Source organism: Coenobita brevimanus, chromosome 96 (assembly GCF_032717465.1).
Source record: "Coenobita brevimanus isolate Jiangsu-jjx chromosome 96, ASM3271746v2, whole genome shotgun sequence".
NCBI classification, from domain to species: Eukaryota; Metazoa; Arthropoda; class Malacostraca; order Decapoda; family Coenobitidae; genus Coenobita; species Coenobita brevimanus.
In genome coordinates, this window is record NC_137049.1 from 20673355 (window position 1) to 20689783 (window position 16429).

General features: G+C 43.8%; 1 protein-coding gene across 1 annotated transcript in view; it reads right to left on the reverse strand.

Annotated features, from left to right (window-relative positions):
- Positions 1 to 1105: 1105 nt before the first annotated feature.
- The window catches only part of LOC145413486 (uncharacterized), a 113253-nt gene continuing 97929 nt past the window's right edge, over positions 1106 to 16429 (reverse strand). Inside the window, exon 3 of the mRNA XM_080283183.1 lies at positions 1106 to 1212. Within this exon, the coding sequence (XP_080139309.1) occupies positions 1106 to 1212 (107 nt within the window). The remainder of the gene's footprint in view (positions 1213 to 16429) is intronic.

The window sequence follows — 16429 nt, forward strand, 5'->3', positions numbered from 1 at the left end:
GAGAATGACGAAGGTAAAGCTGTAGGGGAGATGAAGGAAGGGATGAAGGAAATGAAGAAAGGTAAAAAGAGGAGGAAAAGGAGAAGAAAGGAGAAACAGAAAGACGAGGAAGACGACACGTGAAGAAAATGAAGGAAAGGAGGAAGAATAAGATTGTTAAAATGAAGGTGAAAAATAAAAAAAATAAAGAAATGGTGTCTGAGGAAGGAAAAGGGTAACTGTGAAGGAAAGATGAAGGAGAGAGAGAGAGAGAGAGAGAGAGAGAGAGAGAGAGAGAGAGAGGCAGAATGAAGTTATGAAGAAAATAAATGTGGGAAAAAAAAAAAAAGCAGAGAAAGATGCTAAAAATGTGGAGAAAAAAAAATGCATTAGGAAGTAAAAAAAAAAAAAAAATTCAAGAAAAGTGACACAGAGAAAGTGACGAAAAAAGAGAAACGGAAAAGAGAATTAAAGAGGAAGAGAGGAGTGGGATGGGGAGGGGGGAATGAAGGAGATAACAAAAGAAGAGGAAGAGGGAGTGTAGGGGAGGAGGGAGGAAGGAAGGGAGGGGGTAAGACGGAGACAGATGAATGACCATTGGAACGGTCAAGATGGGGGTGAAAGGTTAGAGGGGAGGGGAGGGCAAGAGAGAGGTGTGGGAGGGGAGGGAAGGGGAGGAGAGAGGTGTGGAAGGGGAGGGAATGGGTGGAGAGAGGTGTGGAAGGGGAGGGAATGGGAGGGGAGGGGGAGAGGAGGGACAAAGAAAATGTGAGAAAGGAGAGGGGCTGGAGTTAAACAGAAAAAGAAAATGGGGGGGGGGCCAACAACAAAGAAACAAAATATACAAATTAAAAATAGCATCGTAAAGAAAATGGAATACATAAGGTCGAGAAGAAAACGAAATATAAGTGACGGGAAACTTCAACAGGTAAAGATCCTCTCTCTCTCTCCAATGATCCAGCTTTCATACAAATCACACATGTTCATAAAGGGAAGTGTAGCAATAATAATAATAATAATAATAAAATTGTAAGTACCATTTCCCCGTAATAAATACAAAACCGAATACATACGAATAACGCACACACATACACACACACACACACACAAGTAAACATCAACAACGTCAACAACTCACCCCTTGCACAGCAGTTAGTCCCTCAGGCAGTACACATAGCAGAGGTTCCCAGCGGACACCTCCTTCTCCCCGGCAGGTCACACGCTCCCCCACCACTGAAAAGGGAACACATGGATAAGAATGGGAGGGAAAATGGAAAAGATTAACATGTATCTATATATATATATATATATATATATATATATATATATATATATATATATATATATATATATATATATATTTTTGGGGGGGACAGCCCATCCTCGGAAAAGTTGTAAAATTAAGACGATGATGATGATGATGATGATAAGGAGGAGGAGGAGGAGAAGGAGGAGGAGGAGGAGGAGGAGGAAAGAAAAACGAAAACAATTGCAAATATTTATACAGAGGTTTATGGGACCCTTATTGCATTTAAAGATGATGGATTAATACCCACTGCACTATCATACTATTCATAATAATAATAATAAATACCCACTGTACTATCAAACTATTACTACTAGTACAATTAGCAGTAGTAGTAATAATATCAAAGGTACTAAAAGGAAAAACACCAATACATAAGTACAAAAACATTCTTCAGCCACATTTACAGTATAACACTTAAAATGGGGTACAATATCCAGACTACACGAAAAAGAAATGCAATACTGAATTTGAGGAAAGAAGATGGACGCCACAGCCCCTCCCGTCATATCTCAGACCCATAACTGTCTTTGGTTCCTTCTTCCTTTCTTAAAAAAAAATATATATATATATATATGTATGCATCAGCTGCCTTTACACAGAACATAAATATACTCTACCTAAATGTTAACTACTGTACTTACATAACTTAAAAATACCGGTACGTAAAGTAAACACGGTCAATTTTTTATTTCACACAACCACTGATTATTGCATCAAATCTGAGTGTTTCCAATGGTTTTTGGTGTGATTCATTTGATTTTGCCCTTCAAATGTATCGCCAATCAATGTTTTCAGAGGAATGAATATTTTTGCAATCACTTTTTTTTTTTTTTTTTTTTTTTTTTTTTTTGAAAGGGCAAAATGAACAGAATCACACCCACAACCATAGGAAACACTCAGATGTGATGCAAAAATATGGGAAAATTATCGTATTTACATCCAACTCCCAAACAAGCTTAAAATTATATTTTTCCGAAGGATTTGTTTTTCGTTTGAATCTGATCATTTCTGTCGGAAATCACTCCCCCCCCCCCAAGAACAATGGGGGACCTGTGGGAAAACGGGGTTTTGGGTGGGAAAAACTCGCAAAAACGAGTGATTTCCGACTGAAACTGGTATCAAATTCAAACCAAAAACATTAAAAGCCGTCGGAAAAATATAATTTTAAGCTTCTTAGGGAGTCCGTGTTTGCTAACTGGGGGTCTTCGCCTCCCAGACCCCCCCCCCCAGCCCTGGCTGTTTCCTAACTGGGGGGCTTCGCCACCCAGACCCCCCTGACAACCAAACCTCATCCAACCTAACCTAACCTGGTGTAAATTCGAAATAATGCCTTTACTCACCAGTTTACAGCTCCTGAATTAATGTGGAGTAGACTCCTGAAGTAATGTGGAGTAGACTGTAGCACCAGTCGAGCAGGGTAGTACTCCCGAGGTGGATGGAAAGCTGATGACAGGGAGTGCTGGAGCTCCCGTTTCATCAGCCCTCAGGACTAGTTCCTGACCATCCCCCTTTGCTGAACTTTTTCAGTGTCTCAGTTACACAGAGAGTAGGCCAGCATGCTCTCCAGTACAAATTTCTCTATCTATCTTCACCAAACTACATGCACAGTACACACTACACTTCCTATTCAAAATTTACCAAAATGGCGTCAATTCACCTAGCCTCGGAGTCCCCAGGGGGGACCATAAATGCCCCGCCATCTGCCCCTCTCCCGGTGACGACTCGAGGTGCCTGGAACCACTGTCTGACTCTCTTCTTCTTCATTTCTGCAACATTCGCGGCCTTTCATCTAACTTTCGCTCTGTTGAGCACCACCTCTCCTCCTCTAAACCTCACCTTCTTTTTCTAACGGAGACTCAGCTGTCTGAGGCAACTGACAGCAAACCCTTTTCTGTATCCTCCTACTTTCTTTATACTCATTTCAAAGCCAAAGGTGGCTGTTGTGTATACATACGCAACGACTTATCTTGCTCTCGTGTTCCTGAACTTGATTCTTCTGAATTCTCCACTCTCTGGCTTCTGCTTTCCTGTCATTCTCTGACTAAATATATCTGTGCTGTTTACTTATCCCCTAATTCTACTGACTATCAAAAATTCTTCGACTATCTTACTTCTACGATGGAACACATTCTGTCCATTTCTCCTTTCTCTGAAATCTCCATTCTTGGAGATTTCAATGTTCACCACCACCTTTGGCTCTCCTCTCCTTTCACGGATCCACCTGGTGAACAAGCCTACATCTTTTCTATCCTTAATGACCTAGAGCAGCTTGTACAGCACCCTACCCGTATCCCTGACCGCCTTGGAGAGAGCTCCAACATACTTGACCTCTTCCTCACAACTAATCCTTCAGCTTACTCTGTTAATCTTTTCTCTCCGTTGGGCTCCTCCGATCACAACCTTATTACCTTAACCTGTCCTATCGCTCCAGTACGGCCTGCGGACCCTCCAGGAAAACGTCGTCTCTGGCATTTTGGAGCTGCGGACTGGGAGGCCCTCAGGCAGTACTTCTTTGATTTTCCCTGGAATGATTATTGCTTCCATGGCCGTGAGCCATCTGAGTGTGCCTTGCGCATTACGGAGGTTATTCTCTCAGGCATGGAAGCATACATTCCTTTCTCATATCCTTTGACTAACGCAAGAAAGCCTTGGTTTAATCACGCTTGTTCTAATGCTGTCCGCAACAAGGAGAAGGCCTACAAAAGGTACCGGAGCCAACCCACCCCTGAATCACATAATCTTTACGTTTCTGCCCGGAATCGTGCTAAGTCTGTTCTTCGCTCTACTAAAAATAATTTCATCCATACTAAATGCTCTCAACTCTCCAACTCGAATTCTTCCCGCTCCTTCTGGCACCTTGCCAAAAATCTTTCTAACAACTTTACCTCATCATCCTTCCCTCCTCTTTTCTACTGTGATGGCTCTGTAGCTATTTCTTCTACCGGTAATGCAGACCTCTTCGCCTAGACTTTCTCCTCCAATTCCACCTTAGACGATTCCGGTGCAGTTCCTCCATCAATTACCTCCTCTGACTTCCTCATGGCTGACATTAAAATTTCTTCAGTTGATGTATTTTCTGCCATTACTGGCCTCAGTACTAACAAGGCATATGGGCCTGATGGGGTCCCTCCTGTTGTTCTCAAAAACTGTGCTTCTGTGCTTACACCCTGCCTAGGCAAACTATTTCGCCTTTGTCTGTCAACTTGTACCTTTCCTTCTTGCTGGAAGTTTGCTCTCATTCAGCCAGTCCCAAAGAAGGGTGACCACTCCCAACCCTCCAACTATCGTCCAATTGCTTTAACGTCCTGTATCAGAGACGCTCCACTGGCGATCTTCTCACCTACCTTTCAGACTCCTGGTCATCCTCCTTTCGGGACTTTGGCGAAAGCTTTGCCATTGCACTTGACATCTCAAAGGCTTTCGATCGAGTCTGGCATAAATCTTTAATTTCCAAACTGCCCTCCTACGGTTTCTATCCTTCTATCTGTACCTTCATCGCTAGCTTCCTTTCTGGTCGTTCTATAGCTGCTGTCGTAGACGGCCATCGTTCTTCTCCTAGATCTATCAACAGTGGTGTTCCTCAGGGCTCTGTCCTATCACCAACTCTCTTCCTTTTATTCATCAATGATCTTCTAAGCTGTACATCTAACTCTATCCACTCATACGCTGATGACTCCACCCTTCACCTTTCCATTCGGTTCCCGCAACGCCCATCTCAACAGTTACTTCAAGAAACAAGGGATGAGGCTATGGCACACCTAATGTCTGACTTGGCTCATATCTCTGACTGGGGTAAAAATAATATGGTTGTCTTTAATGCTTCTAAGACTCAGTTCTTACACCTATCAACCCGACAAAATCTTCCACAGGTATACCCACTAATGTTTAATAATATTCAGATTAATCCTGCATCATCCTTGAACATGCTTGGGGTTTCATTTACTCAGGGACTTATCTTGGAAAGATCATATTGCATCTCTTGTAAAATCTGCTTCCAAGAGATTGGGTGTGCTAAACCGACTCCGCTCTTTCTTTACCCCTGCACAATTGTTGACTCTATACAGGGGTTTTATCCGCCCCTGTGTGGAGTACAACTCTCATGTGTGTGGGGAGGCTCCCACATACAGCTCTTCTCAATAGGGTGGAGTCAAAGGCTTTTCGTCTCATTAACTCTCCTCCTCTTACTGACTCCCTTCAACCTCTGTCTCTTCGCCGCACTGTTGCATCTTTATCTCTTTTCTATCGCTACTTTAATGGTCACTGCTCCTCTGAACTGTCTGCTTGCATTCCTCCACCTCTACGACGGGCGCGTAGCACCCGTCTGGCAGCAAACTCTCATCCCTTTTCTGTCCAACTCTCTAATGCAAGAGTTAACCGTTACTCCCAGTCTTTCATTCATGCAACAGGTCAGCTCTGGAACTGTCTCCCTCTGCCTGTATTTCCTCCTGCCTATGATCTCCAGTCTTTCAAACGCAGTGTGTCCAGGCATCTCAAAATGATCGGATCTTGAATTTGGCTCTCTATCGTATTTTGTTTTTCTCTTGGAGGGAACTGTTACTGCGGGCTCATGGCCTTTGGTTCCTTCTTCCTCGCAAAAAAAAAAAAAAAAAAAAAAAAAAAAAAAAAAATTACGGTAATTTTGCAGCCTCCACAGTTCATGGCTGGAGACGAACTGACTCAAATCCTGCGGACCCCAGCGTGGGACGTTTGAAATCCTACTTTGTCACACTGAGGGTACTTAACACATTGTGGAAGCACGTTATATCGTCTCAAAAAGTCAACTGCTCCCTGATCTTCGTCCATATGTCTTAAAAAGTCGCCAGTACGACCACAAGCACCCTCTACAAGACGACATAGCGGACTGACTTTCAAATCAAAGCCCACGGTCTCAGGCCCATGCCTCCTAGGCTGTCATTGGTTGATTAAAGTCACGTGATTGCCTGATTGCCACATTACAACAATAAATGCGGTTGGTCTTCGGGAGTGATAAGCAACGGTTTTAGCTAAAATTTAAGAATGGCAACTCTGTCACTACGTCATACATCACATCACTTCTGTTCCTCCTCCAACCTCAACAGACAATGCTGATCGCTGAGCTCGGCCGCCATTTCTCTTCACTTATCTGTCCCGTATTTCTGTATCTCCATTATTATTCATTTGCGAGCAAAGTGCATAGAATGAAAAATGGTCTGTACTGGCCCAGAAGGTACTTGGTAAACTTATTTTTCTAAGATTCTCTTGTTGTGCGAATCTAAAAATTGGAGGTGACCCACGATCAATATATTTTCCTTAGTTACCGTACTTGTATCACAGAAAACGAATGCCAGCGAGCGTCCAGAGAAAACCGCCTTTTTAGGGTACACTATACGAAACCTTCCCTGATACAACTTGGTGTCTTGCAATCACTCCTCTTTTGTGGGAAGCATAGTGTGGTTATGCAGTACAGTACACAAAGGAACAAGGCCGTGCACAAGTACATTCACGATACAAAGACATTATCACTTGGGATCACATTACCTACAAATAATACCAAGATACATACTGAAACATCGAATATATACATGAAAAATTTTAATCAGTTCACTCGTCAAATCTGTTAATCCTTAGACACTTATAAAATGAATGAAACACTATGCAACACTAAATAAACAGAAAAAATAGCATACCACGTCCTCCTCCAATAAACAACGAATAAAAGCAGGAGGGGCACTCAGTAGAGCGCATCTCTCCGACAAGGGCAACGTAATTTCCAAACCACTCTTCATAATGGCTTAGGCTTTCTCATCATTAATTAGGGTTTCACAAAAAGTGTTTTCCGGATCCAGAAACTGTAATACGAGTCAGTCCCAAAAGTTAATCAATTGTTCCCTGGGACATGGGCTATCTACCCACTACATATGACCCAAATCTCTCTTTTTAGTGTTTGGGTGATCCTGCTAACAAACAAACTAACATGGGTGAAAACATGCTCTCCTTGTCGGCGAGAACAAACATGAATGATGACACCAGGTACATTCCAGTGCCGGTTTTGTTTTGCAATGGGACGTTGTGATAAATTGCTTCAGTTACTATTTACCTCACATTCCAGTCTCTCTCTCTCTCTCTCTCTCTCTCTCTCTCTCCAATAATTCTACTTTCTGTAAAATAATCCTATTTCGGTACAATAATCCTACTTTCGGTACAATAATCCTACTTTCGGTACAAGAATCTTACTTCCGGTACAATAATCCAACTTCCTGTACAATCATCTTACTTCCGGTATAATAATGCTACTTCCGGTACAATAATCCTCCTTCCGGTACGATATTTTTACTTCCGATAATCCCCTTTTTTAAATATCTCATCAATATTGATCTCAGCAAAATCTCTCTCTCTCTCTCTCTCTCTCTCTCTCTCTCTCTCTCTCTCTCTCTCTCTCCAGTCTGACATAACACCTCGACTCTTCCTTTCTCTTTTCTCTTCACCAAAGCCATTTCCTCCCCTTGACCTCCTCCAGTCACGCATTCTCTGTCTGTCTCTCTCTCCCTCTCTCTAGCATCATCATCATCATCTACTTCTTCACCTTTCTCAGCCATCCCTTTCCCTCTCACCCACTGCACATCACAACCCTCCCCTCTATGCCTCTGTTTCTCCTCTCCTCACCAACCCCCACCTAACCATTCTTCCCTTCTCCACATACAATAATCATCCACCTCTTACACTCCACTACCCCCTCCCTCTCCCTTCCCTCTAGCTTCCCCTCTCTTCTCTCTCTTCCCCTCCCCCTTCCTCCATCTCTTTCCCTCTCTCCTTCCCCCCCCCCACACTCTAATAGCTCAATCTCTCTCTAGTGACACAATGCGCTGCGATTCCTTAGTAATTCACCAGCCGCACTGCAAAGAGAGGTAGCGTGGGTGATGCAATGAGAGAGAGAGAGAGAGAGAGAGAGAGAGAGAGTATGGAAATGAGGTCCAAAGGAGGGAAAGAAGAGAAGGAAGAGAAGGAAAGATGGAGATAAAAGAGCAAATGGTAGGCTATGCAGAATCAAATTACCTTCCTACCTCAGGCTGGGGTTGCATTTGATGGCTGGAGGGGGAGAGAAGGAGAGGGGAGGGGGAGGGGTAAGGAGAGGGGAAGGGGGACGCTTGGGAAGACTGGGAGCGAGGGGGAGAGGGAAGGAAGGAAGAAAGAAGGGAGAACTGAAAATGGAAAAGGAGAATTGATAGGGAACGGAGGAGAGGTATTGGTGGAGGAAAGGAAGAAGTGGAAGGAGGGAAGAGTGAGAATGAGAAGGAAAGAGGCGAAAGAGGAGGGAGTAAAAGAAGGGAAGAGGAAGGAAGAGAGGGAAGAAAGAGGAAACGAGAAGGAGAAGACGGAAGGAGGAAAAGGGAAGGAGGAGACGGAAGAAAGAGGAAAGGGGAAGTGGGCACGAAAGAGGAGAAGGTAAAGGAAAAGAGGGAAGAAGTAGAGGGGGGGAGGAGAAGGGAAGGGGAGCAGAACTGTGAACGAGAAAGTGAAATACAAATATTAAAGAGGAAAATAAAGAGGCACAACAGGAAATTAGGAATGTTAACGAAATGAGACTTAAGAATCCAAACTACTTCATCGTGACTATCTCAAACTGCTTAAAATTCAACTGTACTTCTGGAAGAAAGATAACAGCCACAGATAAGAAGTGGGATTTATATGTAAATCAAAACGCTAAAGAGAATACCATAGTAGAGCAAGGAATAGTACAGTCGGATATTGGCTACCGTGATAATAGTTGTAGTACCGGTGGTGGTGGTGGTGGTGGTAGTAGTAGTAGTAGTAAAAGTTGCAGCTATACATGTACGGTAGTGTTTATAGAAGCAATAATAACAATATGCACGGTAATAGCAACAACAATTTCAACACCATATACCTTAGCATAAGCAAAATACAGCAAGGACGTCAAGGCATAAAAATACACACACACATACACATTCCACCTTTCTCTCTCTCTCTCTCTCTCTCTCTCTCAGCGTCCTTGCATCGTAGGAGTGAAGGCAGGCAGGGGCCTCTATGCACTTATTTAGGCCACATCGGTGTTACCCAGCTAGGAAGAAGGCTGCGAGAGGGAGGAAGGGAGGTAGAGAGGGAGGGAAGAGAGGGAAAGGGAGAGAGGGACGGAAGGAGGGAGGGAAGGGGAGAGAGGGACGGAAGGAGGGAGGGAAGGGGAGAGAGGTACGGAGGTAGAGGTACATGGGGAAGGAGGGGAGGGAGGGAGGGAGGGGTAGGAAGTGGGGAACTAAGGAGGAAGATAAGAAAGAGATGTAGGGAGACTGAGATGCAGAGAGAGGAAGGAGAGGGGAGGTGGGGAGGTAGAGTGGTAGGAAAAGGAGGGAGGGAGAATGGTAGGAAAGGGAGAGAGGGATGGAGGGAGAAAGGTAAGAAGGGGAGGCGGGGGCGGGGAAGGCAGGTAGGCAGGTAAAGGTGTGGTAGGTAAAAAGAGGTATGTAAGGTGGAGGTGTGGAGGTAGGGGGGCAGGTAAATAGGGTGTGAGGTAGGCAAATAGGAAGTAGGAACGGGGACGTAGGTAGGGGTTAGGTAGGGAAATAGGTAAATGTGGGGAGAAATGAAGAGGAGGATGGGGAAAGAGAGGAAAGAAGGGAGGAGGGGAAACAAAGGTTGTCAGTGTAGGGTTAAAGGGAGGGAAAGAGAGAGAGAGAGAGAGAGAGAGAGAGAATTAAATCATAAAAATGTGTACATAAATAGTTACACCACACACACACACACACACACACACACACACACACACACCTGTACTGGTCCACAAAAATAAGTAGTATAACCGCTGGCTGGATTAACGGTACGAGGGAGGGAGGGAGGGGATAGAGACAGACGGGAGATGGAGGGGGAGGGGGGAAAGACAGATGGGAGAGATGGAGGAGAGAAAATAGAGAAGCCAGTCAGAAGAGAAGACGAGGAAAGAAGAGATGAAAATGGAAGCTGAGAAGGGAGGAGAAGAAATGTGAAGAGAAGAGAAGAGAAGAGAGGAGAAGAGAAAGGAAGAGAAATGGGAACAGCAAAGAGAAGAGCGGAAAAGAGAAGAGAGAAGGGAAGAGCAAAGAGAAGAGAAGAGAGAGAGAAGAAAATAAAGCAGAGAATCGAGGGATGGGGAAGAGGAGGAAAGAAGATTGGAAGGGAGGGGGGGAGGGGAGAACAGGGTAGGGAAAGGGTAGAGAGAGTGGGAGTGGAGGGAAGAAGAGAGGAGGGACGAGTGGGGGAGAGGGGATTACACTAGTGGATGGAAGGAGGGAAGAGAGAGAGGAAGTGAAGCGAGAGAAGGAAGGAAGGAAGGATGGAAGGAGGGAGGAAGGGAGGGAGGGAGTGGGAGGTGAGGGTTGTGACATGGTTGGGGGTGAGTGGGAGAAGAAAGGGAGAGAGATCGAGGGAGGAAGTGGGTGAGAAAATACAAATGGAATGAGAGAGAGAGAGAGAGAGATGAAGAGGAGGATGGGGAAAGAGAGGAAAGAAGGGAGGGGGGGAAGAAAACAGAGGAGATAAAAGAGGAAGGGGGTGACATCCTCAGAGGGAAAGCTGGTACTTGAGAGTCATCCCCAACAGTGACCCCGTCTGCTGCTTAAGGATGAGGAGGAGGAGAAGGAGGAGGAGGAAGAGGAGAGGAGGAGGTAAAGGAGGGGAGGAGAAGTACGAGGTGGAAAGGTTAAGGCGGGGAGGAGAGGGAAGGAGGAAAGGTTAAGATAATACAGAAGAGAAGTAGACAGAATGGGAAGAAAAAACAGATGAGAAAACATGGACTGAGAGAGGAGTTACAAAAACGGAAAGGGGGAGGGGACGGGAGGGGAGGGAGAGCTAAAGAAAGACAAGAGAGGAGAGGAGAGGAAAGGAGAGGGGTGGAGAGGAGAGGAGAGAAGAGGAGAGGAAGGGAAAGAAGCAGAAAGAAAAAATATAAAAAAAAAACTATGCACCTTGGACAACTGAACAGAAGAAAACGATACGTGGAGTAAAGGAGAAGTAAAAGAAAAGAAGAAACGGAAGATGAAGAACAGAACAAGTTAGTGGAATGAAAGAAAGAAAAAAAGGAACAGACAGATAACTGATAAGGAAACGAAAGAAAGAAAAGGTGATAAGACAGGAAGTAAGAAAAAGCCATAGAAAGGAGGGGGGGGGGAAGATTGAAAATAAATGAGGCAGGTAACAAAGATAAAAATAGTGAATGAACAAAATTGCCATGAAAGATAAAGACTACTTTTTCAATATATATACAAGACTGATGTGTACAGATTCAGATACAGACAGACTGACTGGTAGGTAATAACAGACAGACTGACAGAGATTAAAACCAAATATACTAAAAAATATATATATGGACGGAAATACGGAACTAGTGACATACAAAAATAAACCTAACTCTACCTACATCAATCCAGTTCAGATATAAAGTAGATACAAATAAACTGATAAACGGAGATTTAGGAAAATATTGTACAATGATTAAAAAAAAAACCCGGGAAAGATAAGAGTGAAAGATGAAGACAACCACAATGACGCTCGAGTTACGAAAAGTGAATAAAAATGAAAGCAGGCGAAAAATGGCGAAAGTAATGAGACGACTGAAATGAAGGGAGAGAGATGAGCTGGGGTCGAGAGGTGACATCTATGAGGAGGAGGAAAGCTGCAGGGAAAGGAAGTCAACAGGAAAATACTCAGAGGAAAGTTGATAATCACCATTATCATCAAAAGTGACATGTAAGAGAAGGAGAAAAGTTGCAGGGAACGGAAGGAGGAACATACCCAGTGGAGAGAAAGCAATCATCATCATCATCATCAACGACAGCATCCGAACCCTATTTCCACCGGGACCCTTTAGTACGCTGACGTGTGCTGGATTCTCTTTACCTCCACGCGATTTCCATCAGACGTGGGGTTAATGTAGACTATATTCAACCTGTATAGCTCACAGACCCTCCTCAGGTAAATAAAACCACCTGGCGGTAACATGATTGAAACATCGTCGGGCTCAAGGGGTTAACACTTTAACTGTTATGGAAGAGGACAAAATATGAGTGAGAGAGTGAGTGAATGAGTGGTTAAATGAGTGAGCGAGTAAGACAGTAAATGCGTGAGAGAGTGAGTGAATGAGTGGTTGAGTGAGCGAGTAAGATAGTGCGTGAGTGAATTAGAGTGAGTGAGTGAGTCTATGATTGAGTTTGAGTCAGACATCTTAAAAAAAGCGATAGTGAAATCAAGACACAGCCAATCACCCCATTTCCATCAATTAATTTCACCCTCAACACAAAGTGGCGTCACCTCACACCTCGCAAATACACAAGGGCGGACGATTTGCACCCATGTTAGAAAGCGAAGGTCCCTATTACGATGGCCGGGGTCATTAGAGGTCACTGCAGGTCGTAATAAGGAGGAAATAAGTACTGATTGCGTGAACATAATCGACGGTAATCATACACTGAAATATTGGTGTGTGTGTGTGTGTGTGTGTGTGTGTGTGTGTGTGTGTGTGTGTGTGTGTGTGTGTGTGTGTGTGTGTGTGTGTGTGTGTGAGAGAGAGAGAGAGAGAGAGAGAGAGAGAGCCACGCAAGGTTAAGGCAGAAGAGACTAATAAGGAGAGACAAGTAAAAGCCCCGTTGCTTCTTCACCTACTTATTTCTCTCCCTGTCATCATACTAACAATCTGTACTACTTTCCTCATCTTCACCATTATCATCACTATCATCGTCATCAATATCATCAACATTTTTGCCATCACTATCATCACCATCATAGTATTATTATTATTATTATTACTATTATTATTATTATTACTATTACTATTATTATTTCCAACATCATCATCAGCATCATCACCCTACTTCTCCACTGCACTACAGAAGTAAACAAAGATACAGAGATAAACAATGAAATAATATCAATCGTCTCTCTCTCTCTCTCTCTCTCTCTCTCTCTCTCTCTCTCTCTCTCAAACAAATGCTGGCCTCATCATTTTCCCTCGTTCTCGGTCTTCTTCTCCTTCTTCCACACACCAAACACCAAACAAATCACAAACATGGCCTCAGGGATTTGGCCATCTTAAAAAAAAAAAAAAATAAAAAAAATAAAAAAAAAAAAATAAATACTTGAATAAATAAACAATGCCAAACTTGCTTGATAAACAGGTACGAGTCTCTCTCTCTCTCTCTCTCTCTCTCTCTCTCTCTCTCACACACACACACACACACACACACACACACACACACACACACACACACACACACACACACACACACACACACACACACACACACACACACACACACACACACACACACACACACACACACACCCTACCCAACCCCACGCTGCAACCCGGAAACATTCAAGCAAATATTTACATCCGGGTCACCACGCCCCCTTCGCCTCCTCCACCGCCATGACGACAGATTTATTTTTTGACGATTTTCAGACGATTTTCATTATCCAGACGATTTTCATTTTCAGACGATTTTCATTTCAATTTTCATTTCTCAGACGATTTTCACTTTCATACGATTTTTAAACGATTTTCATTGTTCAGACGATTTTATTCCAGGGAGAGACTTACAATTTTGGCGTAAGATTCAGCCTTCCTTAACTACGGCCATGACGCTGCCTCTGACCTGAATGAAGTTGTGTGTGTGTGTGTGTGTGTGTGTGTGTGTGTGTGTGTGTGTGTGTGTGTGTGTGTGTGTGTGTGTGTGTGTGTGTGTGTGTGTGTGTGATGGTAGAAGCAGATTACGTCAACTCTCCTCTATGACTGATTACCCGATCATGACAATAATTATCCCCCCCTCTCTCTCTCTCTCTCTTCTCTTTTCATCCTCCCACCACATGATAATCCTCCTCTTCCTCACCCTCATCATCATCATCATCAACACCATCACCATCATCATATCATCATCATCATCAACACCATCACCATCATCATCATCACCATTATCTTCCTATCATACTCATCCTTTCTTTCCCCCACACCTCCTGCTTCTATTCTTCATCTTCTCCTTCTCTCCCTTTCTACCTTCCTCCACTTGCCCCTAACCCTTCTCCTCTTCCTCCATTGCTTCTCTCCCCTCTCTTCCATCTCTCCTATCCTGCACTTTTTCCTCCTCTACCTTCCCCCTCCCTTCCTCCATCTCCTCATCATCTTCCTTTTCTCCCTCGTCTCTCCTCATCACTCTTCCTTTCTCCCTCCCTCTCTCCAGCTCTTCATCATCTTCCTTTTCTCCATTTTTCCTCCATCATTCCTTCTTTCTCTTTCCTCCCTTCCTCCCTGGGGCACTTGTGGTATCATCAATGCATCAATGTGCCTACCCTGTGCCTCCCCTTGCCCATAAAAGGTAGATGGGTACACAGGCCTTCATACTAACTCACTCCATCTACCCCTAACTCTACCACTACCTACCACTATATACACTAAAACATACTACAACCTCAACTACCACCACCACTACAACAACAACAATTACACCTACCACAACTACCACAATAGCTCAATCCTCCACAACAACCACAACCACAGCTACCAAAATTACTATCCCACCAACACAACCACCACACAAAAAAATACATCTACACCAATCACAATAACCACTATAATAAAATCTACCACAGCTACCACAAATACAACCACACTTACCACAGGGAGGAGACAGGAAGTGAGAAAATTAGAGAAAGAGAGAGAGTCATTATCGTCGTAATAGCCTTTGCTCTAGTTGACTGGTTATTAAGGTTCATCCCCAATTATCTCCCGGGCCAATCACTGAGGGTCATTAACGAGAGAGAGAAAGAGAGAGAGAAAGAGAGAGAGAGAGAGAGAGAGAGAGAGAGAGAGAGAGAGAGAGAGAGAGAGAGATGGAAATTAAAAACAAACCACTTATTTCCCCCAGTGAAAGTCCCCCCCTCCCTCCTCCCCCGACGTCACCCCCCCCACGACCTCTCTCCCCTACCCCCTCCCCCTTCCCCTCCCCCTCCTCCACTTAAAGATGCGCTCGTCACTCCACTTGTACTCCACTTACAGTACGAACAGGCTACTTTACGGTACTTAAGTGATGGGTAAGACCTTATAAGTGGCTCCCCCTTAGACTCATTTAATGTTATATCTGCTGACGATAAATGATTATTTTTGAAAGAGAGAGAGAGAGAGAGAGAGAGAGAGAGAGAGAGAAAATCAGTTGTAAGGGGTCTGAAACACTCTTCATTAATAGTAGAATAACTGAAGCTCTGTGTGTGTGTGTGTGTGTGTGTGTGTGTGTGTGTAAGAACCCAGATAAAACTGAAGGGGTTAACGGAGGCTATCGGTGGCCCTTTCACTACGACAGGTTAATTAGCCAGGTAAATTTTTGCAGGTAGAGACGAAAAGACGTCATCGTAGTGAAAGGGTTTTTAAAAAATAGCGATGCTACGGGTATAAAATTATATCTTTAGGTTGCAAAGTAGTAGTAGTAGTAGTAGTAGGAGGAGGAGGAGGAGGAGAAGTAATAGTAGTAGTAGCCCTAAGTCCATCTGAAACGTGAACCCAGTGTGCTGCAGGATGTAACCACCTTTCTCAGGCTGTTCGTTTTTAGGTTAGAAGAGTGATCCAGTTTTCTCTAACCTCAAATAACTGTACTTCAAATTCTAACCTGGCCTCCAAATTGTACACTAATTACAGTACTTAGCGCCTAGATGACTGGGGCTTCTAGTACGTATATGGGGCAATTAGTGGAGTGGTTATTATGAGGGTAATTAGAGGTATTGTGCTGGGTGGGAGGTGACTTCAATGGGACAGTAAATAATGATCTACTTTGCGAGAGAGAGAGAGAGAGAGAGAGAGAGAGAGACTATTACAACAGATTACATTAAGATACACAAAACAATGGAGTTCTCTTGTTACGTCACTAAATGGAGAGAGAGGAGACAAAGAGAGGAAGTGGAAGAAAGAGAGAAATAAGTAAGGAGGAGGAAGAGGAGTGAAGAAAAATGAGAGAGAGAGAGAGAGAGAGAGAGAGACCTTAATCCCCACCTACCATACACCCATCTACCCTTGTCTCTTTGCCAATTATTTTTTTTTTTTCCGCTCGTATATACATCTCTCTCTCTCTCTCTCTCTCTCTCTCTCTCTCTCTCTCTCTCACACACACACACACACACACACACACACTGACC